Raw genomic sequence first — 27,275 nt, forward strand, 5'->3', positions numbered from 1 at the left:
GCTTTTCTTACATACAAGGTATGGTAAATAATAAAAACTACAGTATATCAAAAAATTACACACACGTGTCATTAAAAAGTCATATTTCAAAAAACCTTTAAAAAATCATAGTGAAGTAGGTCATAAAAATGTAAATATATAATGTAAATAAATATATCACTAAAAATATATAGTATAGTATGTAGGAAAAACGACTTTAAACAATTCATAGTATAATATTCCATTAAAAAGTCATAGTAAAGTACGTTGAAAGACATCTAGTATAAATGTCGGAGTATAGTATACCATAAAAAAATCATAAAAGAGCCATAAAAAATAACAATAAAAAAATAATATTCCATATAAAATTCATAGTCATACATATTCAAAATCATAACAGTGTCATAAAAGTAATTCTATAGTATAATAGCCTAATCACATATATCATTTAATAAAAAATGTCATAAAACACTTATTGTATAGAATACAAAAAAATCAATCTTATGCTGTCTCCTTAAAGCAGCACTAATCTGTAACTGTGGTATGAGTTGTTGTAGAGGTTGCTTTAGTAGTTGCAGATACATATGCATGTGAAATGAATATGAAGCAAATTCTGATGCTGTTCCTTCTCTTCTTTTCTCTCCAGATGAGTGCAGAGATCCAAACCAAAACTGAGGATGTCAGCGTTTCTCAATTCATCCATATCTTTGTTGCATTCTTCTCCTGTATGAATGTACTCATGGGGGTAAATGTACTCAGAGGGGTCATGAGTCCAGGGTCTTCTCTTCTAAATTTAAAAAAAGTAAAATTCATTAAAATGGTGCTCTGATCATTGTTATCATGACTTTTTTGTACTTTTTCAAAAAGTATATGACTTCATGACTTCCAACGTATATTTCAAGGTTTTTATGGCTTCTTCTTTTTTAATGCAAACGATACTGAGTACTGTTCTGAAACCAGTGTTTAATTAATAAACAGTATGCCTCACAGTGTGGAAGAGAATAGGATCATTCTTGTATGAGTAAGGCAATATCGGGCTTAACTTAAACATTGCTTTCTTAAATTAGTAGAAAACTAAATATAACAAATAAATACAAATATATATATACATTTACAGAATTGTTTTTTTATTAAAGTCATGGTATCCAATACCAGATTACCTCATCTTCACCTATACCCGATCCAGCTATTTGGATCAGTATCGGACTAATACCATTATAATGTTAATATCTGTACAATGGATTTTTTAATAACTTCTTTTAAGGTACTATACTATGACTTTTTAATAACTTTTTTCGGCATACTGTACTATGACTTTCTTATGATTTTTTTGATATTACTTTTCTTTTACTTTTTTGACTTACAATACTGTCTTTTTTATGATTTTTTTCAACATACTATGCCATTTTTTATGACTCCTGACACACCATACTATGACTTTTTTGGATACACAAAACTATATATTTTTCATAACTTTATTAGACCTACTATACTATGGTGTTGTTATGCCTCTTTTGATGTAATATACTCATTATTCTCAATATACTTATTGTTGTGAATTCTTCACAGACAAAGACAATAAAGTTACGGAGCTTTTATTCTGAAATTGTATTGGACGTTGCGGACTGTTTCCGCTTCCGGTTGCGCTAACGGTAGATCTTACGTAGAACCAACGGTCGTATCAGATCGAGTCGTTGACGATGTAAGTGATAGAAGTGTAACTGAAGATATGTGGCGTAACTGTTCCGTTTTTGTTGTTGTACTTAATGTTTTAAGTGCATTTACTGTCAGTGTTTGTAATGTAATTAGCCGTCGAGATAATAGCCCAAAGTTGAGCTAAGTGGCTAACCTGGCTAGCAAGCCTGTATTCTGTGAATGTATGTGTTTGCTTTAATAGTTTACTATTGCTAGTATTTCAGTTCTATAATTCGTTTTCTGTGTTTATTTCAGAAACTCGGTCATTCATCGGTCATCTATTGTTCAAACTCATTCATCATCTGTAAATCTGTCAACAAACTATAAGACTGAATACAGAAACGTATGGATCAAACAGATGTCTGCGTGTTCTCTGACCGGAACCCTGTAGTGGTCAATAATCATCTTTAAATCAGCAACTCAGGGCTCGAATCCCCAACACTTATTATACAATTACTTTTTTGCAAATTATGGGCACTCCTCAAATTGATCTGAAAGATCCACATTCCCATAAAAACATCCACAGAAAACAAACAAAGAATCATTTTTATTTACCTCCTCTATTGCCATATATACTGTATATGTGTGTATGTATAGTGTACCATGAGAAATGGTTTGATAAAATAATCAAACGGCCTTTCAGAGGTGAATTTAAAATGTTTCCTTTGTTTTCAGTGGACTCAGAGTTCAGACTATGGAAGTTACAGTTAATGTGGACTGATGAGTAAAGACAAAAACCCAGATCACAGTTTGGAACTGACCATTTATTTAAACTGAATAGCATATGCGTACAAAGTCTCTACAAAGCTAGAAAATATCTAACATACTTTTAGCCATGAGGGGAAAAAAGTTACAAAGCAAAGATCAGACCCTGTGCAGTACCAATAGACAACCATTACTAGCTTTTAGATTTCCCTAAATGTTCTCTCTTCTTCGCAAAATAGGATAAACATTAGAATATCAAAGATATACACAACATCTGTAATAAACGGTATTGTCACCTTTATATAAAGCACCTTATCAAAAACCCTCAGCGCAGATACAGATGTGCTGCAAAATGCACCAGAGTGAAAAGAGTCAAGGCCATTTCGGAATAGATTACAGACAGGACTTCTGTGCATCGTGTGGTTCTGAAAAGAAGATAAATATCCACCTTGCACATACGAGACGACATTAACAACACGGACGACGATGACTCGGAAACTCAGCAGCTCACCGAACTTTGAAACCTTTTCAATAACCTTTAGGCAACATGTATACATTTGCGTTTTGTGTGACTTTCTCACACATTCTCTAGTATGAGTGGACATTTAACAGTAAAGCCCTAAAGTTGAGTTCTTGTTAAGTTTAACAGACATTTGGGGTTTCCCGTGGCATTCTTCTGTATAAGAATATCTCCAGCCTTCCAACCATGATGGTAAGGTGTTCAAATTAAAAAACTTTAAAAACCAAAATATGTTAATGCACAATTTTCTAAACCAGGTAAAAAAAACAACACAAAAGGTTCTGTAACCCTACTTCCATTAGTTTTTGTTTATTTTGTTGTATGTGTTACTTACATCTGTACAGTTTTACAGTGCAGCATGAGCTACAGATGTTTGGAGGCTGATAGTCCTTTTTTGGCAGAAGCTTGTAATTTACTCTAGCTTGTAATAAATCCATTTTCCTTTCGTGTCACATGATGACTGTCTTTGGTAAGCAGGTGGCAGATAATGTCCAGACAAGGGTCATTATTGCAAAATCAGCCCCTTTAAGGCTGCGCGTTAGGTTATCGTGTACATGTTACTTGTTAGTTCGGTGCTGTGAAGGTCTAGCAGTCCGCCTGCAAAACAACTGATCACTGTAGTGTGAGATAAAACTCGGGGAAAGTTGAAGCCAGGGCCATTTTGAAAGGGGTTTTCCCGGCAGAATGACTCACCGGTGTGTTGAAAGGATTGCGTTTTTTGTTGGACACCTGAGGTGTCTCAGAGTTACAGACACCCACACGAGTCTTCAAACAAATAGTCAAAAACTCGAAAAAAATTTCAGCACAGATGGTCGTTCCACAACAGTCAGATCCGAGTCAGGCATGAGTAATCGTTATGAGCAAATACCTCTAGTTCTGACTAAAGATGGCTCATTTAATGTTTGGTAAAATGGTAAAAGTTTCCCTAAACAAAAACTAAATTACTGGGTATTCTGGACACTACATATCCGTATAGCTGGTGTGACAGAATAACACATCGCTGTGAGATTTCACACCGCGTGAACCAGCATACTGTATTCTTCATTGTTGAAGACAGTCGCTACATTGTTCTTCAGATTCTTTTTTTCAATTCTTTTTTCAGCAGCTATGTGAAGATACACCAAACAGAATTGGTCTTCTCTAGTCGTAACAAGTCTAGGTTGCATTTTATGAATGAGGCACCAGAACAATAAATAGTGTGCAAGCCGTTTAGACATCAATCTGTCACACATACACGTAGAACCACAAATGCAAATACGTGTAAATGCAGCCGTAAGATGGAACCTCAATGTAAATATGGACGTAATAATATTTCAGACTTGGAACACATTTGTCAGTATGGGCATGCTGAAGCTCAAGTTAGCTGGTGCAAGAATATTGAACTAAGCGAAGGTTTAATTTGCAGAGAGAAACCTGATCAGAAGAAATCATAGGTTTGTTTTAACAGTTTGACACGTTTCCTTCCCTTGTACACAATGAGTGACGTTGTTGTATAGTTTTAAAGATTCACAGTGCTTCCCAATGGACGGACCACAATACATTTATTATTTAAAGTTATAATCCTTAAGATTTTCATGATATCAAACCGTTGTTTATGGATTTTTTGGTAACATTTTCTGGTCAGCATTTTTTCAGCAATAGCCAATCAAAGTATTATACTTCTGCAATTACCTCTCGATATGGTAGTTTTTATTGTTAATGGCGAGGTCCGCCATTCCTGGGCTGGTTTCAAATTGCCTCACAGGACACATGTATGTTTGTAATTACTGTTTGTAATTTTATCTCATTGACATACGGCCCCAATATTTAATGTTCACCCTCCTACAGCCGTATTAAGTTACTGCTAATGCTAACCTAACATTTCCTACTGCTGCTGCTTCATATTAAAAGCTTTCAACAGACAAAATGGAGGGGCTTTTATTGTGAAGCGCTGACAGGAAGCGTAAAGCAACTGTCACTAAGGTCAAAACCGCCGGGCCTGCACTCTTAAGGATTATAGCTTTAACGCATGTATTTATTTATTCAATCTTGATGAAGAATCATTAGTTGCACAAAATGGTACCTGAATTGTTCAATTTCACTTATACTTTCTTATCAACATAAATTTTAGATAGTGTTCCTGGTTAAAATATAGTCTATATGCTTTTATCAATAAACAATTTCCCAAAGTTTTGACACTATTGTTTTTTGTTTGTTTGTTGTTTTTTTAAAGAAAACATACAAAAAGGTAAAAATCTGATTTCCTTTCTTTGGGGACAAACCTCTTTTTTTGTGCAACAATGCAGCTCACACAATTTGCATTTTATCTGTACAAAACTCCTCTATACCGTACAATATGATAACGCAGTAGTGTCATTTCCATCTCTGGTTATTGATGATACACAGGGTCTGACCTTCAGTGTCCGTCAGTATCTCGGCAGATAACACACACACACACACCTTTGTCACAGGCGACAATTGTAAGATTCTTTTGTTTTTTCCGTCCCTGGGTTGACTTTCCCAAATACACGTGACAGAAGTATCAATTTCATTGCCATCTACAGTACAGAAAAGTATTTATTGGGAAAAAGAGGGGAATAAACCAATTAGCAGGACACATGATATCTCCAGGTGATATCAGAGTCACAATGTTTTTTGGGGGGAAAACCACACAGGTTGATTCCGGTGTGCTTCACTGTGCTTTTTACAGCTAATAAGTATCTGCTAATCCGATTGGCGTTATGATTTATGAGTGGAAATTCTCTGGTTGAGGAGAATTCTGCATCATGTCTGATGTTAAATAAAGAAATGATCCCAATCTTGTTGTGGGGTTTCGTGAGCAGCAGTGAAAATGCAGCCGTTTTCTTCCTCACCAAGTGGAGTTGTTTGGCTGAAAGACACTTAAGTAGTATTCAGTTTTTTTGACATTTTACCTCCAATGTCACCGTTAATCATCAAGCAAAAAGGCCATATATGTGTGTGTGTGTGTGTGTACAAGTGTTATTCCTTGACGAGTCGATAGATGTGGTGCTGAGCTCCGTGCTCATTGTTGGACACCTCAAACACACACGCCATACAGAGCAAGGTCTCCTGAGTGTCTCTGTTGCTGACAACCTACACACACACACACACACACACACACACACACACACACACACACACACACACACACACACACACACACAGGAAAGAAATCATTTTTAAAAGTTAGGTGTTGAAAATGTATCAAGATTCTACAGAAGCCCCGAGAGCCAAGTGAGAAAAAGGGTTTTTGTTTTTTTGTCAGGATGGTGTGTTTGTTGTTGTCATACTTATTTCAGCCACAAGAGGCTACCATATTACTACCAGTTACAATACATTTCTATTTAATAGAAAGACATGACAGAAATTTAAATAATCTAGTGTGCTGGGGAGGTAGTGCCAAATAGTTTAATCGAATTATAAAAATATATTTTTGCGGTTTTGCAAGTCACTTTTGCTCAAGAATTCACATAAATAAACAACATAGTTCAAATAAACGAAGCATAGTTGCAAAGACTAGTTATGTTTGAATATCACCCTGCCAATTATGACAAATCAGCTGACAGTGGTATAACATACTAATGCCGTGTTCACACCAAAAGTTAATTCGTGCCGCCCTGGAAGCCGTTCAACTGTCCGCCATCAACCGTGGAAAAAATAACCTGTATTTCTGCTTAGTACGTGTTGTGGAAGTCACAGATATCCCAGGAAACTAAACGCCGTCATGTCTGGTTCATAACATTGTCCAGAGGAGCTCCGTGAATGTTATCGAAGTGTATTCACTGTGTCTAGCAAGCCACACGTCGCTGTTTACTACAGCTGTATGAACACAAAATAAACTGATTTGGCTGTGATTTAACGGCAATAAACCGACAAAAAGGGACTCCGAAATAACAGTGATGCCGATTTGTAAAAAGTCTGAATTAATGTTTAGTATTTCTCTCCGCAAGGTACACACACACACACACACACACACGGTCCGTCCATCCAGCCAACTAATCGTTTTGGCGATTGACGCAAATCACGCCGCGCCAAACATCCGAGTATATTTTTTCACCTTTTTTTGTTTTGCGGTGTGTTATTTTCTCATTTATTTTGGAAAGGTGGTCCTTTTTTAAGAACCGAAAGAGGCCTTAAGTCACAAAAGGATCAGAGTCTCTGGTTTAGAGTGCATGGACAAATTCTAACTCACCTGGAAGAAAACATGAATGCTTTCAATCCTATTTAAAACATAAATATTACAACAACAAATGCTGAGAGAATGATCCTGACAAAAAATAATAATAATGACTTTTAGAGACAATCATTTTTAACAACAATTAAAGAAGATTCAGTTGAGACTTAGAAATAGGATTGTTTTTCGTTTTTTCTCACTTGCCTCTAAGGGGCTTCCAGAACATACACACATACAAAAAGCAGACATTGATTTATTCATACTATAACACCCCCCCCCCCCCCCCCCCACACACACACACACAAACAGACACATTGACTGCCCTCACCAGCAGTATAGTGAAGTTCTCCAGCACACTGTTCATCATGTATTTCTCCGGCAGGTGCTTGAGCTTGTGGATGAAGTTGATCATGTATTCACACATCGGAGAGCGACTGATTCTGTAGACGAAGCGGCCGTTTTCAAACCTCGCGTACTCCGTCTGAGAGAGAGAGAGAGAGAGAGAGAGAGAGAGAGAGAGTATTATTCAAGCATCTGCTTCCTGAAAGACCTGAATGCCAAAATATACGTTTATTATGCGTCAATTAGTCTGACGGACCCTAAAGTCTTTATTTTTTAAATATTTGTTGTTAAGGTTTGACTTTTGAGTGTTTCTGATTTCTTGGTTTCTGAAGTGTATACCTGAGTTTGATTTTATTTAAAAATACTGTTTAAAGCCAGTGAGCCAGTTCAGAAGAGCAAATCTTAAAGCTCTGAGGAATTGGCTTCAGGTTTATTCCCTCAATAAAACAATAATAATAAATATATTATATAATAAAACTATATTTGGATTCCAGTGATAAAGGGCAGCACATCACACATTTATGATCCTGGTCTATGGTCAACAAAGCGTCCTCACCTCCACCTTCTCGACCACCTGCTTGCCGAAGGAGCAGACCTTGGTGGAGCAGGTGATGGTCATGTTCTCCGAGCTCTCGTATTGGCTGCTGACGCCATAGAAGGCAGCCGGGTCGTCCTGCACATTGTAACTCAGGTCGGCCTGGCAACCGCAGAAGAAAAAACAACAACAAAAAAATCATTAATGACGGTACAAAAATGTCTTCACTTCCCAGAACATGAAGAGCAAACATGAAAAGAAGAACGGTCCACTTTCTGCCACAAAGGTTAGCCAACGGCGCCCTCTGCTGGCCGCTGAGCCATGACACGTTCACGCTGCACATGACTGTAGCATCTGAACGACTGACCGGAGTGCAGAATGGTCTGCTGGTCAGATATGCATGTAGTCTTGATTTTATTCGTCCAGGTTTTGGAGACATCAGCCTTTGAGATTTCTGCCCTGGCCAAAAAAATCCAATGAAGTTATGGAATTATTTTCCACACAGAGAAATATGGAACCCTTTCAAAAGAAAGGTCTGTGGATTATCAAAACTGGGGTACTGATCCTGGGAAATATTGCCAGTTCATTTTCTCCGTGTGCTTTGATCACACAGCATCTACAATGTCTGTCTATCCTCTGTTGCTCTCCTTTTTGTATTCCAAATTAAACGTGTTTTTTTCAGGGGAAGTTTTTCCTCATTCAAAATGAGTCTAAAATTCACAATAAACGGACTGACCTCCTAGTGGGCTGCCAAGTTTAAAAGGGTTAAACCTATTGCTGTGAGCAGCGCCGATACAATTCTGTTCCAATCATTGTTTTGGGGGAGGAGCCTAAATTCTCAGAGACTGGACAAAAATGCTGATTTTGCTGAAATCTCTAGTGGCTTTGTTTATGCTTAATGTGACTTTTGCAGATAGCGTGTACTAATCTACTTTTTAAAAAAATACAGGAAGATACAACACGCGATACAAAACAATATATATTTTTTCTCATTGAAGTTGTTTTATCAGAGCAGCGCTGACCATGCTGCAGCTGGATTACAGGCTGAGAGAACAGGAAGAGGGTTTGTACTGTTTGTAATGAGTTCTCCAAGGAGCGCCGTGTGTCGGGAAGAACGAACGCGCACACTCACGCACTGGGTGCTAAGTACGTGTACATTCATTCACACACACACACACACACACACACACACACACACACACACACACACACACACACACACACACCAAACTGTGCTCTATTAAAGCGGCAGATTATCAGAAACATGCTCCATTGTGGTAGATCAGAGAGCTTTTTAATTCAATTCAGAGAGAAGGCTCTCTACATAACACACACACACACACACTCTCTCTCTCTTTTGTTTGTTGTCATGCTACAAGCACATCTCACCTCTTCTACATGTATTGTATACTGAACCCTCTTCACCGGCTTCTGTCCCCTGCACGATTCTACTGTCAACAACCTCACAGCTACATTCAATTCACCCAGTCCAGCGTTCTGATAATCAACCTGTCCATTCAAACCCCCCCCCCCGTCCTTCGACAGGGAACGTCCAATCATAGCTTGGCAACCGTAACCAGGCTCGGCAACCTTTGGTTTTCTCAACACACTAAAGCGATGCTGCGCTTCAAACGGTTGGTGATGTCTCTTTTAGAAGGTTGTATCTTCTATTTTTTTAGGCTTTCCAAAACATGCAGCTTGGGCCTCAGTGTTTTACCACCATATCATGAATGTAGCCATCAACTTTCAATTTAAGAGCAGGGCTCTTGTTTTAAACGTGAAAAAGTCAGCCAGTGATGCTGTTTTCAACCAACTCGTGGAGCCAACGTTAGCTCAATGAGCTAGTTGGCTACTGCTAATAAAATCTGCTCGTGGCGGCTGTCATTTCATTCGGCAAATTGACCATCGGCAGTTGGAAATGAGAAGCATCAGGGACCTGTTGTTTCAAAGATTACTGTGGAACACCAGCGTTATTATGGTAAACTGCATATGCGCTGAGCAAAATCAGAAAGTTTGACAGGCGTAGAAAACAGTTCTCTTGGGGGTACAAGTCCCGGACCAATTTGGAAGATCATAATAAGAGACCTGGTCTGAAATTAGCCTGAGGCTCTTTTGAGACGATCCGATTAGTTTGAGTCCATCACAAGTCCGATGGAAAATCACTTGAGCGTCAGCATTACTCTGGTGGCAAAGAATCTATCTAAATATGTGATGTGTTCCGTTGCCGGGATTTTTGAAAGTCCTTTGGTGTACTGCAGCTCTGCGAAACAACAGTGAAGTGAAACACACACACACACTCAGGTGGAGACAGAGCAACCAGTGAGTCAGAAGGTGAGCAGGTGTTCAAACAAAGCGACTGTGCTTTCATCAACCCACCACCTCCATATCCCAGGTGGAAAGAAAGAGCGCGCACGCACGCACACACACACACACACACACACACACACACACACACACACACACACACACACACACACACACACACACACACACACACACACACACAGAGAGTAGTAGAGACAAAGACATGGCACTGGATGGAAAAATACAGGAAAAGTGGGGTACGGGACATTTCAAAAACAAAATTAAGAAAAACAATTGTCCAATTTGTGAGGGCTAAATTATTTCGGATGGATGTGAAGCTGGTATTTAAAGAGGAAACAAAATGAAATGTACATTGTGTATGTACATGCTGCCATGTAGCTCCCCATGAATTTCGCTACATTGTGTCTTTATTTGCGGCCTGTATTTTTTTCGTGTTTTTCTTTCTCTCCTGTGTATCACTAATGGCATATGAAAGAATACATTCGTCAACATCTGAAAAGGAAGCGTGGGGATAAAGTGCAGCGGACTTTGAGACGATCACCTCTCCACGGCTGGCCGACCAACCAGCCAGACCAAACGCCACCAAACTGGCCCAGGAAGGAGAGCCAAGATGGAAGCTAAACTAACCCAGCTAGGACCTCAGGCTACTTCACTACCCAGCCTACTGCTGGCTGTCTGATGTCCGGTCGCAGGAAAGTAAGATGGATGAAAGCAGTGGGAGGCCGGTGACTGTTGAGCCCACATCTTCAGACCTGGCTCCATCGCTCATCCCGGATGAAGCTGCACTTGACGGGCGTACCACAGGACAGCATGACAGAGAGCAGGACTAGCAGGATGAGAGGAGCTGTACTCTGTGATTACATCATGATGCTTGGTGCTCAAACATCAGTCAGTCAACATCAGTTTAACCATTTATTTCCTCATGTTGAATTGTTTTTGTGAAGATGTCGGCCATATTATCTGTCCAGACAATTGTTTTTGTTGCTGCTGTTTACATTACTTATGATGCAAATTTAAAAACAAAAATGCACTACTGTTTTTGTTTTGTTTATCAAGTGTTTGTTGGGCTACGACTGAATTCCGTTGTGCATCCCCGTGTTGCATAATGACAGTAAATGATCCTTGAAATTTTTTTTTTTTTAAAGAAAACAAACAATCAACAGGTCAGTGTTTGTCTGCTCACCCAGAACTTGATCAGGTAGAAAGCGTTTTGCGGGCCCTTGGCGAACAGCTCCTTGAGGCCGCCCTTCTTCTCGGGGAACTTGTCGTAGATCTGCCTGATGTCCACGCACTCCAGCATCGGGTCGCTGTAGCTCAGGCTGCTCTGGCTGATGTTCACGAACAGGTGTTTGTTGTACTGAAGGATGAAGGGGGAAACTTTGAATTAGGCTTAAGGACGGAGGTAGAGAAAGTGATGACGGGTAGAAAACAGCTGATCAACAACAACAAAATAAGACAGATGGATAAACAGATTAAAGGAAAATCCTTTTTTTTTTTTACAACAGGGTCTTTAGTTCTTTAGTATTCTAGTTTATTTGGTAATTCTTTAGTTTTGTCCGTCCTACATTTTGCTAACAAGCATTGATCAATACTGAGGCCACTTTCTTCAAAAATGCTCGTACAGTCTGCATTACCAACATGCACGTTGGCCAAACAGTTCAATTCCCCCTCCAAAACTCACTCAAACCACCAAGACGCTTCCTAGGTATCTCAGAATGAAGAGGCTCATTCGACCATAACAATTCTCACTGAGTCTCTTTAAATCCGTATTTCATTATAGAAAAAGAATAACACCCTTTTCACCTTATTGTCCCCTCTTGTCTGTTTGGTAGGGAGACTAAAGCTTGAAGCTGAAATTGGAACTGTGTTTGGAACGATTATCATCAGTTTTTTTGTAAAAATTCTGCTAAGATTTTCCGGACATTTCAATATGGTTGCTGCAGAAATGCACGGAATTTGCCCTCATTCTGGTTTCAATGTGTATTTGATGGTTTTGAAAACAGTGGGTTATCGTTTGATATTGCAAATATTTAGTGTTTTGTACGCATTGGAGTGTGAATATAAAGAGTGGATGGATTTTGGAAAATGTGGTCATTGGATGCATTTTGTGTGAGAGCAATGACAAAATAATTCCGTTTGGTCCACAGAGACAAAACAACTGTAAACTGATTTTTTTGGTCTTTCGGACAAGAATCCAACAGGGCACGAAACATGAGTGGTTACGAGAGTACAGAGGTCGTGATGTAACATTGTTGTGTCCCCACATCTCAGAAGTTAAAGGTGTCCCATGACGGTTTTGACCACTAGCGGCAGTATGGAGCAGTGTTTTTTATAACCCCGGTTTTGTTTGTAACTCGAGCTCTACTAGCAGAGATGGATACAGATTACTGCCTGTGGTTTTCTAATAGAAGAAGGTAGCGATGCACCAACGAAGGCGGAGAGGAAGAAAACTGCTCCCTAGCAAACATTGATGTGAGCAATACACATCAAAAATGTAATAATATAAACATCCAAAATGTTTTATAATGATGTTCAACGCATTTTTAAGGCCTCAAGAATACACACGATGTCAGAAACACTGAATGTGAACAACAACTGTTTGTTAACAAGTAAACTCCACAAAGCATCTTTAACTTGTGGAGTAAGTTGTTATTGTAACTGTGGCCGAAACTACTAAACTAGACCCATGTTTAGGCTGATTGATTTAATATTGTCATGTCGAGAATTGCCGTTTGAAAGAGTGCAGTTTTCAAATTGCAAAAGCCACACTTTGAATTATAACATACATTATTACCAATGTACAAGAAGGTCAAATGAAACACTATTGTTATAATGGGTTGCTGAATCTGAGGACAAAGTTACTTCTTTATTTTACCAGATGTTTTATGTAAAAAGACAGATTTGATGACTTGAAATTATGATTCGATATTTGTCTCAAATCGTTCAGCCTTAACTAAAAGAATTCAGAATTTCCCTTTTTTACAATGATCCTGCTTGCAACTGCAGTCGTCTTTGCCTTTGCCTACCATTTTAGCTAAATTACACATATCACTGCAAAGGCGCCACCATTACATTACTGTGTAAATGATGCGTGACACCCTTTGACAACAAGAGTCTATTTTAAAAGTCAACGTGGAGCAGCTCGAGGTTTTTAACTGTCCAAACAGTTGCGACAAGATGAATGTCGGCTGTGAGCCCAAGGTGGAAAAATGACGGCGAGTCCAGAGTGTGGCAGGATGACAGATAGACTGAGCCGACGCGAGAGATAGAGCTTTACAAAGGTTATTCATACCAGGATACACACAAAGGGCTTTAACGCTGTTCTCTGCTGTGGGGTTATCTGTCATCTCTGTTTATGGGACAATAGGGAGTGCTTATTGTGGACTGGTGCTCTGTGTATGTGTGTGTGTGTGTGTGTGTTTGTGTGTGTGTGTCAGACTCACTGCCTCCTGGTCCCTCTGTGTCTCCAGAAAAGATGAAAACTCTACCAGTCGTAGTTTGGTGGTGCCGATGGAGCGACCCTGCCACGCCGGCTCTCTGTGCGTTTGGGCTGCAGTGGGAGGCTCGTAGGCTAGACAACACACACACACAGTGTCACTACAACATCGCCATCGTGTACAGTCATGCTATTTTGCAGGGTTAGCAGTAATGCTAGCATTGTTCTTTGCTACACTCATGTAAAATGTATGCCATCACTGGAGTCTCGCAGACAAAAGCCTGGCTGAGGTGAGGGTGCAGCACTGAGAGGCAGTTAACAAAAGTAGATGTAACGACGATACATTGAGAGACTCGGTGAATTCTCTTGGGTGCAGACTCAAAACTCCATTGACAAAAAGCCTCTCGCCATGTCGTTACTTGAGTCTTTGGGTGACGTAGGTATATACCAAAGTGCTCAATCACAGATGGGGATTAAGCAGCGTCCCTCCCAGTGCTGGTTAACTGCCTGTGTGTGTGATGGAAGTGAAGTGAAATTATAAGCAATTTTTGGGATCCCGCCCACCAATCAAGTGACAGCAAATACCTACTGTACCTACATTGCCAGTCAAAGCTTAAAATTCACACTGAGGTAGGGGGCCCTAAATAAATAAATAAAAACTTTTTTTGTTTTTGGTAATTAATCAAATAAATCGACGATATATATTTCTTAGCAAAATGTATGTTCATTTAAGTCCAACTTTAATGGTTTTAGATTAGAAACTGTAAGAAATAAGGTTATTTTCTGAAAAAAGTCAGATTGAAACCACTCCTCTGTTGCCCTCTTCACAAGATGAAGCCCGGGGGCGCGCTTGGAGACCCGGGTGCCCACTCAAGAGTCAAGAAAAGAAAAATAACACCCCGTAGAGAGCTAGTGGCCCAAATGGCAGCAAGAGAAGAGGATCGCCTGTTCATAGAAAGCAAATAATTGGTCCCGCGCTCTCTCTCACCTGAGATGGTGGTGGTCCCCGCTGTCTGCACCGGGTAGGCTTGTTGAGAGAACGGCTTGATGCTGAGAGAAACGGAGAGACACACAGACAAGATGGGATGGGAGAGCGTTAGAAAAAGAATGCTGAAAGAAGAGGAGACACAGTGGGGCCAGTCACATTGTGCCTACGCTACACAGAGAGATACATCTCATCTCCTTTATGAACAGTAGCAGGGCACAAAGGTCAAGAGCTTCTCTGAGTTCAGTACAAAGCCATACCAGCCCCCATTTACTACCATTATCATCATCATCATCATCACATGGTCATGCAACAGCACCTGGCACTGAAGCGAAGAGGGTTTAAACTTTAGGCACAATGATCCCGACTAGCTACCGCGAACAGACACCACTGTCAGATATCAAGAACGGCAGGATGGCAGGTTTTTAGAATCTTAATAAAGGAGAAATGTATTGTTTTATTTATAATATTATATTTAAGTTAGATATGACTGTGACTTACTCTTCTGTAGTGGAGCTGGACTGTCCTCCAGGAATCATTCCCTGCCACAGCTAAAGAATACACACACAAACACACATATGTAGCCACCGGGTTGCACAAAAAAAATAGTTCTATCATTATTCATGTCCTTGTGTTTTCTATGTCCATTTGGAGAGAATAAATACAGTGTGCATGTGTGTATGTGTGTGTGTTACCTGTGCGGTGCTGGGGAAGCTGCTTCGTACTATTCCGGGCAGGAGCTTGCTGTGTATGGCGGTGGCCGAGACGATCTGGGCCGAGGACATGGAGGAGATGCTCTGCAGGGCCTTGTCCTTGGCGTTCTGGTCCTGCCACGGCAACAAAACACACACACACACACACACAAACATTATCACCATCATCGTGAACACACTTTACATCCTGGCCCTACACAACCCAAACCCAAAGTGAAAGCTAATATAAAATTAGGTCGAACAATTTCAATTTTCTCGAGAAATGAAATTTAAAATCCTGAAGAAAACCAAAGGCCTGAATGGAGAAACGCCAGAGGGTATTTCACTAACTATTGTACAGGGCTTTTGAGGAAGTAAACAGGAAACTAAACAGGAAGTGACGCAGCTTTTGACGACGATCTTCATCAGGACAAAAGTCCTGCCGTCAGCATCCAGTATTTAACATTTTCAAACGTCAAGAGGTTCCTGCTGGAAGTGGCTCAACTGGCTCACATGGGATTAAAGACTTTGACCTTGTTTCGCCTTTCTGATTATCAGCAAAAAAAATCTGACAACAATAAGTGTTGGACCATATGTTTTTTATGTCTAAATCCCTTGTTTACCCTAAAAATATCTCTCGGCGATGAGGAAGAGGATTTAGGCAGTACACCCTTTTCTCCGTGTGTGTGTGTGTGTATGTGGGTCTATGTAGGTGTGGCGCTCCGGTTTGTGACCCCGGGAGGAAGTCATAGCAACAACAGCGATGAGCACAAAGCGTGCGGCCGAGTTTCACACCGGTCGGGGGGGGCGCCGCCTCGGGGGCAGAAAAACAAAAAAGGATCCATACAGAAGATTTTACAGTAAGTCTGAACATGTGGGTTCATTTGTAACGTCTGAACTTGAAGCGACACGATCCTCGGAGCAGAAAAAGCAGCTGAATGAAATGGAATTAGAGGCGCTGGAATAGCTGGAGAATCACTAATTGGCAGCTTCACTCAAGTTAATTGGCACTGAGAGAAATCTCTCCTCCTAGGGGAAGTAATAACATTACAGGAGGCACCGAGATGGGAATCATGCTGGATTTTCATATTAAATACCAGGAGCCATATGGGTTTGATAACATCCTTGACCTGAACTCATTTCTTTGAAACCACCGGCCCATGTGTTCTGGTTTTAATGGGGAATCCAAGAGCAGGAGAAGCTCTTACATCATGTTCAAACAACCAGAGAGACTATACAGCATTTTGACGATCAATAGTGGCAAGACAATCCATTGATAATATATACTATATAATATTTATTTACTTTTTTTTGGAAAGCTATTAATCGTGCAAGTCATTTACCAATAAAAGCCCATTTGTTCCTAACAAAGTGTCCTTTAAAAAAAGAAAAATCTCAGTAAATTCCGAAAACAACTGGTCACTGTAGTTTTTAATCAAATGTTACTCAAACAGGAGTAAATACCGCATTTGTTTCGGACTATTTTCAGGTGCGGATAAATACAAATTTGGTGCTCTGGTGAGTGTTTGGAGCAGCACGACAGAAGAAACTACGGTGTCTGTGTGTGTGTTCATGGTAATGAAGGAACACGTCTCTCAGTGCAACAGTGAGGCTCATCGATGTGTTTTTTCATATTTTTTTCTTTGGACAACGATGGCGCTTTATGGCACAGACAAAACACTTGTTGGTAGCATCAATTCATCGCTGTTTTTTGGGGCATTTCATTGGATTTACTGACAACAGGAAACATATAGAATGCCGGCAGACTCATCTTTTAACCAAAAAAAGAAAAGAAAGATAAAAGCCAAATATGTCTTTGGTTTCAGCCTTTTAAAATGTGAAGACTCTTGGGCTTTTGTTCGGACGGAACAAGCTATTCTAAAATATAAGCTTGTGCAGGTTTTTTTGAAAATGAAAATATGAATTAGCTGCATGCATAATGATATGTCTATAATGTAATATTAACATGACCAAATGTTAACATACTTCAGACACATGGCTGGGTTAATTAAGGTTGTGGTCCCTACTTTATATATAGTTTCAAATGTGTCAGTTATGCAATAACATCTTTGGATACAATAACATGCTATGTTTTAAATATATAACATAAATATGGTGTATAATGATACATATTCACTCTGCTACACTCTTGCCAATGTAGCCATTTCCCATTGGTGTCCGATATAATTCTGAAGAAAACAGCATACACTGCATCACCAATAACTCGTCAGTATGTTCGATCTACGTCTATTCAAATAACTTCTCCTATCACGTTTAATCAACCAGCTGTCATTTACTTTATGACAGCAAACATCAATTCAGCCCTCGCCGTGTTTCCATTTGGAGTTCCGTCTGCTCTTCTCGGAAAACAAGCGCTCCTTTGTTGCTTTACACGAAGTTAATTACAACCAACAGTGGTGGAAGAAAAAAGAAAAGGGAGAGAGAGGGGAGGAGGAGACCGCGGAGGGCAGGAGATTAATAGACTGAAAGGAGGGCGGAGGGAGTGTAAGGAGGGGGGGGGGGGGGGGGTGAAGAGGAGAGGAACGGATGAATGAATGTGTGGATGTGAGAGAAAGACAGGAAGAAGAAGAAGAGGAGGAGACAACCTTAACAGGCTTAATTAGATACCTAGGATACTGGTGTTACTGTGACAGCCATCCATCCAGCCACAGTGAAAAGTTAACAAGCAGGGGATAAACACTGCATTCAGAGTGCTTTGATGCATCATGTGGTGAGATTGCAAAATTTGTCCTATTGCCTCTTTAGGCTTCAGGAAAGCTCGATTTTTTTATAAACTATTTACGGTAAAAGTCTGTTATTTAATCAAGAATGTTTTAGATTGTCATGGAGCTATTTGCTGCATTATTTTTGCACTGCATTTTCCAAAAGATCACTTGATGTTAAATACTGTGATCTCTTGTTTGTTGGGGGTTCTGTTAAAGCAGTTTAACTCTCTGTAGGTGGCGCTTTTCTCTCTCTGTTTAACCATAGCGGTCAACAGTGCATTTATTCCAAAGAAAGTACCTTACCTTTAGTTTGGATTGAAACTCCCTGGATTTTCTCCTGGCTAACACCTGGATGTGACTGGATACCTGAGGAGATGAGGGGATATGAGGGGAGTGGAGAAGAAAAGAGAAGGAGGAGTGGAGAGGAGTAAAGAAGATAACAGTAGAGGAGAGGAGAGGAGAGGAAAGGGGAAGAGAGGAGAGTAGAATAAGGTAAAAGGAAGGAAGGGGGGGTTGGAGGGTAGAAAAGAGAGGAGGAAGGACCAAACAGTGAGTTGCCATGGTTATGAAAGGACTACTGCCACACTGGGAGGACGCGCGCACACACAACACACACATATAACCACACACACTACTCCCCTGACAACAGTGAATAGACCCATCTATGCACATCTTTTGAGAGAGCAAAAAGACACCTGGGAACACAGGCCAAGAACTAAGATACTACGATTACACGACATACAGAGGGTGCCCCTTTATGTTCCGTCAAGAAATCTAAACTAATGTGTACATATCAGCGGGTAAACAGTCCTCCATTAACAAAAAGCAGCATTGAAAAGCACAAAAGCCCCCTTATATTTCTAAATGACCTCTGCTGTATATCAGTTTCACTTGATTAAGTGTTGAAATTTACATTTCAAATTTATCGACTGTACACAGGCAGCAATGTAGTATGCTTTTTTTCTGTGCTGATGTGGTTGTTGACGTGGCATGAAATTAAGGTTTTTTTCTTGTACTTGAACAAAGACATCATTGTGATTTTGATTTCTTTGCATCTAATATCTAATATCTTAGAATATAGAGAGATATGTGTGTAGCCAGTTGTGGAAAGTACAAGTATATGTACTCAAGTATCTTACTTAAGTAAAATGTTTAAGCACTTGAAGATTTCCCTTTTCTGTTACTTTATACTTCCAACTCCACTACAATGCAGAGGGAAATCTCCACTTCATTTGTTTGACCGCTTTGGTTACGTTATAATGCAAACTATAATCTACGAATAAATGACGATGTAATGTAATGATGACAAAACTTAACTTAGACTTCTCATTTCAAAAGCTACCCAGCAGCACATGTGATGGCGATGGACACATTAATGCATCAGTATCAACTTGAAATAGTCACAAGTAATTTTTTTAATGCTTTAAAAGCAGGAGATTTTAGAAATCCACATTTGAGTTAATTAAAATGCCAGCTGATTTAAATTGTTAAAAGGGTATAACATTTTACTTTACTCTAAGGTGATAAAGTAGTCCATGAATATGAGATGAGTGCACAGTTAATTACAATTCTTCCTCTGCATTGAGGGGATTGGATTAAAACGTCTTCACAGAATATGTTTGTTTTGTACGCCCTCTGGCGTTTCGGAGAACACGGCAACATTGTTGAGCATAGACGGAGTGCACTCGTAGCTTAGGCGCCATCTGTGGCGGACAACGCCGCGGTGCCTCTCACAAGTGAAAGCTTCAGTAAGCATTGGATTGCAGTGTCAGCAATAAATCTGAAATACTGTGAGAAGGAACAGCTGAAAACCGTTAATGTTAGCGAGACAGGGACATTTCTTGCAAACTTTGGAAGACATTCGACATGACAACAGGTAACATCAAAACAACCCCCAACACATTCTTAAATGTTTCTTCTTAAAGATGCACCAAGCAGTAAAGCACAGCGGTGACCCTGTTAAACACTTCAAAAAACAAAATTACAACCTTAGAGATCCTGTAAAATATTATTTTTCAAAGTGATTATTCAAGACTGCCTTTCCTCACTTTCTCCTAATATAGAAAATGGACCCATTAAAACTGGCAAAGTGCGGCTTTAAATTGCTTCCATCCTTTCCCCAAACTCGACCGCTGATGACTACTGTTCAGCTCTTTCAGCCATTCTTTTCAACCACTGCCTTTTAGCACCATTCCCCTCATTACGTCTGTATATAATGTGATATGCTGTGATACATGCCGTAGACGGCGTGATTGGATTTCGGGCGCGCACTCCCATTATTACCTGTTTCCTCGTCCGCGTCTTGCCTGTTCGGAGCTTGATGTATCTGGCTATCAGCTCATTCCGACCTAAATGGAGAAAAAGACACAGGACGGTGAGATATTCACACGCACTCCAAACCCCATTTCAACTATCTTTCCTTCTCAAGTCATGTGACCCTGACATACAACCCATAGCGCCTGATTTGGCTCCGTTGACCCGGCGACGTGCGGTTTTACACTTGAGCCCTCCACCGAGCGCTCACGCGCACAAAATCACACACACACACACACACACACAACCACTGCCCTGAATACACATGCCCCAACAATACAGGTATTCATGCGGACCGGCCGTCCCCTGATTAAAGGAACCAGAGGGCCAGCTGTACCCATGCTTATGTGTGCGCGCACACGTGCACAAACACACAATGCTGAATAATTCAACCCATTCAATAGGGAGCACAGCAGACTCAGCATGACCTGGCTAGCATAGATTAGTGAGGGGCAGGGAGACACAGAGTGGAAGAGGAAAAAGGAGCAGAATACCCATGTGTGCATATGTTCAGACGAGGGAGCATCTTGCAACCCTCAAAATCAAAACAGTTTTTTATGAAATTACGTAATTTTCATTTTCGTATTTAATTTGCTAAGGAGCATGTTTTCCCGCTCGGCGGCTTGGTTTGGATTGTCTCCCGGTGTGTTTTCTGTCGCGACCAGGAGTGGAAAACCAAAGTCAGGCCAGCTGGCCAACTGATGGTCAAGATCAGCACAAAGCCAAACCCCTCCACACACACTCCCCAAATGGCTCGCAACAATAGCCCTAACTAACTAGCAGATGGCGTGCGTGCACGTGTGTTTGTGCATGTGTGTGTGTTCTGACCAATCCAATTCTCACTGAGATAGGGAGCTTAAGACTGATAACATCTACAGCTTCCCCCATGCAGGTGTTTTCCTTCTAGCAAGTCAAAAGCTGCGACTGACGACAGCATGCGCACACACACACACGCACACAAACAAACACACACACACACACACACATACACACACACACACACAGACCCTGGCTGCTGAGGCTGACATCTGACTCCAGAGGGGCCAGCTGGTCTTTCTAGGAGGCTTAACGGTGAATTATCATCCTTCACTAACCCTGCGGCACACATCCCTCGCCCTCCCTCTTTCTCAAAAACTCTCCAGAACACACACACCCACACACCCACACTCTCACACACACACACACACACACACACACACACACACACACACACACACACACACACACACACACACACACGGTCCGTCCATCCAGCCATCCGTTCTGGCTGCTCCCTTTCTGCCCCCCACCCTCCGTCCCTCTTGTAGTGAATGGGCTTCCCTTCTGCTCCCTCCCTCTTCCCCTCTCTCTCGCTCTCTCTCTCTGTGTCTCTCTCTACTTTCCCAGTAAAAGACTTCAAGGCCAAAGTCAGATGGTCATTAACCGTGACGAACAGAAGCGACCCCCCCCCCCCCTCGTTTCTATCTCCGGGCTGAAGCCGCTCTGTGTGCGAGCAGATATGGAGGGATACAACGCTATTGAAAACACCCCACAGAATTCACATGCTAGTTCTGTGATTTTGGGCCATTGAAGTTAAGATTTGAGAGCAAAAAAACAGCAGCAGGAAGCAGACGTAATCTTAAAACTGAAGAAGTGACTCAATCTACAGCTCATGAGAAGTTACCGAGGGGGAAATTCCCAAATTCAGATAAAGCCATTGAAATAAAGCCAGATAAAGTCAGATAAGGCAATTGAAAACCATGTAGCAAAAAATATCCATTTATTTCATCTAATCTAATTAAAAACACAGAAATACCTGCGAGAAACAAATAGGCAATTTATCAAACTCTGCAGCATCCTGAACATTCCTAATTTTTTTTGGGGGGGGGTGGGGGCTTTTGGGGACTCCTTCCTGGTCTTCCAAAGAAGCATTTACCATCTCTCCCCGAGCCGAGTTAGCAGAGAACTTCAGACAACAGGGCTCCGAACTCTGGCCCAGAACCGGGCTTCCCCAGGCAGTCCCACCGCGGGACCATTTAAGTGATTTTAAGTGGCAACCCCCATTCGCTATGTCTCCATCTGGTACAGTGGTGCACGTCCAAAGACCACCTGTCAATCACACAGCATTCAGCAACGAGGCCGCACTCTTTGCGTCGTTTTTGTGCAGGCGCAACGGCTCCAGCCATCATTGATCCTGCTAACCACACAGCCAGCCTTCCATTTATAACAAACTAGCAGCCAGTTCCTTTAAACAATAACTAAATCCTGGACATTCATTTGCAGCCAGATGACGTCACCTGCCGAGTGCAACAGGTGTTGATGTCGACTAACGCCACAGATCAGTCAACAGCAGTTACAAATGATTCATTTTTGGATGCCTTGTTATATCCGTCTGATGAACAATATTTTAAACTCCTTTTAATAATGACTTTTTTAAAGTGTATAATACTGTTCTTTTATTATATCAACATTTTTTGATTTCATTGTATATGTTGGTCATTTCCTTGTCCTTGAGGTGACACAGAATTCTCACGTGGCTCTGGATTTCCCCTCAGCTCTACAGAGCAATTTAGTGTTTTTTGTTTTTTTGTGCCGATTAACACATCCAGCAGACACTTTACCGTCTCATCTGATCTCATCAACCCTGTTTCCAGCAGCAGCAGAAAGTGGTTATGACAGAAAGTTAGCAACTAGCTGGTGACCATAGCGGCCCATTTAGCTAGAGACAGATGTTTTGCTCGGGATGGTGGACACCAAAAACAGAGATGACAGGCGAGTGAATGCCAGACTTAAAGGTGCTCAGTCGAAATTCACAACAAAGCTATGATTGAGGGACTACCTCCATGACTCTCGATATGGCGAGAGCTGAGCAGTCGGCTAGCAGCTAACCGTGCTAACAGCTAACAGGGGGGGGAGAGGCAGGAGTCGCTGCTTTCGTGACAGAGCCGCGGGTCGGTGTGAGGAATTTAGGTTTAGAAGTGTTTTTTAGTAGGATTTATAGCACCCCTAGAGGTGGATAGTAAAATGTCAAAGTATTCGGAATGTCACAAGAAGTGTTGAGCCATAAAAGAAAATCATTGAATGTATTAAACTGTGAAGAATAGCCAAGGGACAGACAGGGATTTTGAGACAGGCATTTCAGGGACCACCATGAGCGGAGAAGGAAGTCCAACCGGGGCCTAACAGCGGGAGGGATGCGCAGAAGGAGCGACTGACCAGCGCCAATGGTCACCCGAGGGCGGTCAGCTGACTGAAGCCAGGAGGAGTCAGCTGGATTTAAGCCAATTGTAACTGAGACAGACATTTTATGACTTTTACGGACTATGAAAGGAGATTCAAAGGAAGAATTCGTTCAGTTCATCGCATTGCATCCTGCAAGTATCAAGCTTCCTGGTTGGATCGTGTGTGAACTCTTTTCCGCGGATCATATTTCCATCGATGGTGTAAATAGTGTAATTTTGTAAACTTTGCAATTGTTTTAGCTTCTGTAAGATTAAATACTTTTGATTATAATTTGATCCGGCTGAGTTTTTGGCACGGCTGGAAGACGTGCGGCTCTCCCACAGTTTCGAGAGGTTCCTGATCCTAACATCGGGAAGCCGTTATCGGCAGTAACTGCCATATAAGAGCAGTGCACAGCGGCGGTGATTAGCTCGTTAGCAAGTGACGCCATGACTCCCCGCTTTCTTTACATAGCAAATAGTTGTTTGCTGCCAAATAACTGCTCTGAATTTCAAATTTAGCATCGTAGATACAACTTGCCAAACCACTGAAATAAATGCTAATGTTATTGCGTGTTTGCTGAATTGTGTATTCAGGCAACCTTTTCACATTTCAGCCCTGATGAAGGATGTGAGTGAGAAGAAATTAAATTCCTTGAAAGGCGCGTTGTATACAATACGACAAAACTGAATCAAATATTCCAATAAGGCTGTAGTGAAGATGTCTGGGAGATATCTGTGGTCTGTGCCGCCGCCTCACCCATTACCATTCACAGTGTGTCGTGGCCCTCGCTAATACATCTATTTTGAACATGTGCCTGATCCACAGCTTAGGAGACAGAGAGGGTTCAATACCAATTAAATGACTTTCATATCCATCCAGTGGATCCATACGATGTTTCTGTAGGGGACAAAGCCACTGTCCATTACACTGTACCTCTGCCGTACCTTAGCCAAGGATAAAAGCGCTATTATTCACCTTTTCATCCTCTCTCCCTTTTATACACATCCATTTATCTTTTTTTTTTTTCTCTACGCCTCTCTCCCACTAAGTTCATCCCGGCACTTTTGCACATTTTCCTTCTTCTTTTCTTTTTCAGTCCATTTTCCTGCAGCCATTGGGGGGATGGGGTGGAGGGGAGGGGGTTAGACCCACGTAGGTTCCCGACCCATTAGATATTGACGCTTTCTTTTCTGAAGGAATTACTCACCTGCCACTCATTTCACCATTAATGTTTTGCTCAAGGAGATGTTTTATTTATTTTTCTTTGAATTTACTTAGTAACTTCAAGGTTATGTGCATTCAGCATGTTGCTTTTGCACACTGTCTTTTTTTCCTTGCAAAATATGTAAGGCAAAAGTCAAATGTGAGCCTGTCTCACGCTGTGTGCACCATGAGCCATAACTAGATGCTGATTTCTATGTCAAACGCTGCTCTGCCTCAGAAAACAGACACTGTCAAACTCAATTACGCCTCAGTGTTAAACGTGTCAACAACTTGGACACAAAGTCAACAAGGTAAACAAACAGCGCCGAACATGCAACTGAGGCAGAGAAGAGAGTGAGACCGCTTGATCGGTTGCGAATCAATAACACAAAGGAGCATGGATGTTTGCTTGGAGTTTTTTGGGGGGGCAAAAGTATATGGACACCCGTGTCCCTAACATACTGTTGCACGCTTTGGGTCATGGAGTGTACTGTATGTCCTGTTTCGGTGCCCTTTGTTCGAACGTGTTGATTTTTGCGGCCCCCGTGGGCTAGTGTTTCCGAGCTCCTGAATCCCTTCAGAAAACTTCTCATTTTACTGCAGCAGGGTCTAACAGGCTATTCGGTGCATTCCTGGTCCTGGTTCTGCCGTGCCTCCGGCCCGGCAATACGGCCTGGCCCGAGGCAAAGCTGCACGATTTCATCTGATTTCACCGACACTTATCACATTCCACATAGTGATTTTTCCTATTATATTGATGCTTTATTAGTGCAGCTTCAAAGAGATGGTTTTCCAAGTTTGTTGTGGAATAACTTGGCTCGCACTTTAACCCGATTGAACACCTTTGGGAGGAACTGGAATACAGACTGTGAACCAGGCAGACGGCGTGACCTCACTCATACTACTGTGGCCGAATGGGAACAGTTCACACACGGTCGAAAACTTCAGGATTCAACATACTTTTTGGCCATGAAGTGTGTGTTTAAATCCCTCAGGGTCCAGAGGCAAAAATGACATGCAATATGTGGGATTTAATTTAATACTCAGAAGCCTAAAACTCCAGCGGAGTCAGGAAGAAATCACTAAAGTGCACTCTGCATACAGAGGGAGGGAGAGAGGGAAACAACAGAGTGAAAGAGAGAGGGAGGGAGGCGCAGCTGGTGGCAGCCAGAGGACCATCTGTTCTTCACTCTATTAGTTCACACACACACACACACACACACACACACTCAGCGTCACGCTCATTCTCAGACGTGCATGCGCACACATGATGCACCTTTAGCGCGCCTCTGTTTCCTCTCTTTTACACTTCCATCATTCCTTTCCTGTGTCCCCGACACTCGAGACCCAATGAGACATCCATGCAACCAGTAATTCTCACGGTCTGACACACCACAGCCAAAGTTTTAGCAGCAGTGCCCAATCGCTGGATGTGTTCACAACACTGCCGCAAAGATGTCACATTCTACCACGACGCACAACGTGTGAATTTGTGTCGAACAATCAAAATAATCCACAGATATCTTGATATGGTGCATCACTAGATGAACACACAAACAAGTGTCCTCCGCCATGTGTAATGTAATTTAGCTTCATTCCAGAGTTTGCTCCTTATGTATGAAAAATATATGGGGTATATATCAAATGCATAAAGTACATCTATTTAACTGAAAAAAAAATGTAATTGTGTAAGCAATTTATCAAGAAAAAATACCAAGCATTCCATGGTTTTATTTAATTTGAATTGGATATTTTTGCTTTTGGCTGGGTTAAACCAAAAATCTAAAGAGGCCATCTCGGCTTCGGCCATTTCTCATCATTTTCTGGCAGTTCACCTCCTCCGTCTTTCCGTCCCCCATTACTCACCATACATCTTCCCTTCATCTGACAGTATAATCTTCCTCCTTCCACAGGGTGGGTAGATGGCCAGAGCCTCCTGGAAGCTCTGCTCGATGTCGGGGCTCCAGACCCCCTCGGGGTCCCCGTCCATGGTCTTATCCCCGCCTGAGTCACTCAGTCTCTCCATGTCGTCCCCTGGACTCTCGCTGCCGCTCCAGCTACCGCGATCCATACTGGCAGCTGCCGTTGCCACGTCGACGCGTACTCAGCGCTAATGCTAATGGTTTGACGCAGAGTAGGTGACGGGATCAAAAACCCTAATGGTAACCTCAACCTGACGTTAACACTAATGGAAATAATTAACTCCCCGTGGGGACGGCCGGCTGAGGACAACTGGATACTGAATGCTAATGCTAGCTGCTTTGCCAACGGTAATCCAGAATGGTAACTACACAATAATAAAAGTGGCTGGTAGACTGTGGACTCAGCAAGATGGTCCAAAACCAACACCAGACAGCAGGTAACCTAAAAGGAAGAAATAAAACAGAAGAGAAAGTATTGCATTAGCTGTAATAATTGCATATTGCCTCCGGACAGCGCGC

The 27,275-nt window shown here is 41.5% G+C and overlaps 1 protein-coding gene across 1 annotated transcript; it reads right to left on the reverse strand.

Annotated features, from left to right (window-relative positions):
- Window positions 1-5,878: 5,878 nt before the first annotated feature.
- On the reverse strand, window positions 5,879-26,905 carry LOC142965578 (transcriptional enhancer factor TEF-1-like). Its single transcript, XM_076106580.1, has 11 exons — window positions 26,701-26,905; window positions 20,398-20,462; window positions 18,418-18,480; window positions 15,392-15,523; window positions 15,198-15,247; window positions 14,700-14,761; window positions 13,719-13,846; window positions 11,459-11,632; window positions 7,972-8,112; window positions 7,402-7,554; window positions 5,879-5,992 (listed from the first exon to the last, which is right to left on the reverse strand). Exons 1-11 carry the CDS (start codon window positions 26,903-26,905, stop codon window positions 5,879-5,881), a joined length of 1,287 nt encoding a protein of 428 aa, XP_075962695.1.
- Between the last annotated feature and the right edge of the window lie 370 nt (window positions 26,906-27,275).

This window comes from Anarhichas minor, unplaced genomic scaffold, assembly GCF_050575085.1.
Source record: "Anarhichas minor isolate MPS153535 unplaced genomic scaffold, ASM5057508v1 ptg000034l, whole genome shotgun sequence".
Lineage (NCBI taxonomy): Eukaryota > Metazoa > Chordata > Actinopteri > Perciformes > Anarhichadidae > Anarhichas > Anarhichas minor.

Excerpts from the sequence above, each read along its gene's own strand:
- LOC142965578 (XM_076106580.1), bottom strand. The coding sequence starts at position 26,905 with ATGGATCGCGGTAGCTGGAGCGGCAGCGAGAGTCCAGGGGACGACATG. Across the intron at positions 13,847-14,699 it reads GGGGACCACCACCATCTCAG|CCTACGAGCCTCCCACTGCA; the intron begins GTGAGAGAGAGC and ends TGTGTTGTCTAG. Across the intron at positions 11,633-13,718 it reads CACAGAGGGACCAGGAGGCA|TACAACAAACACCTGTTCGT; the intron begins GTGAGTCTGACA and ends TTCATCCTTCAG.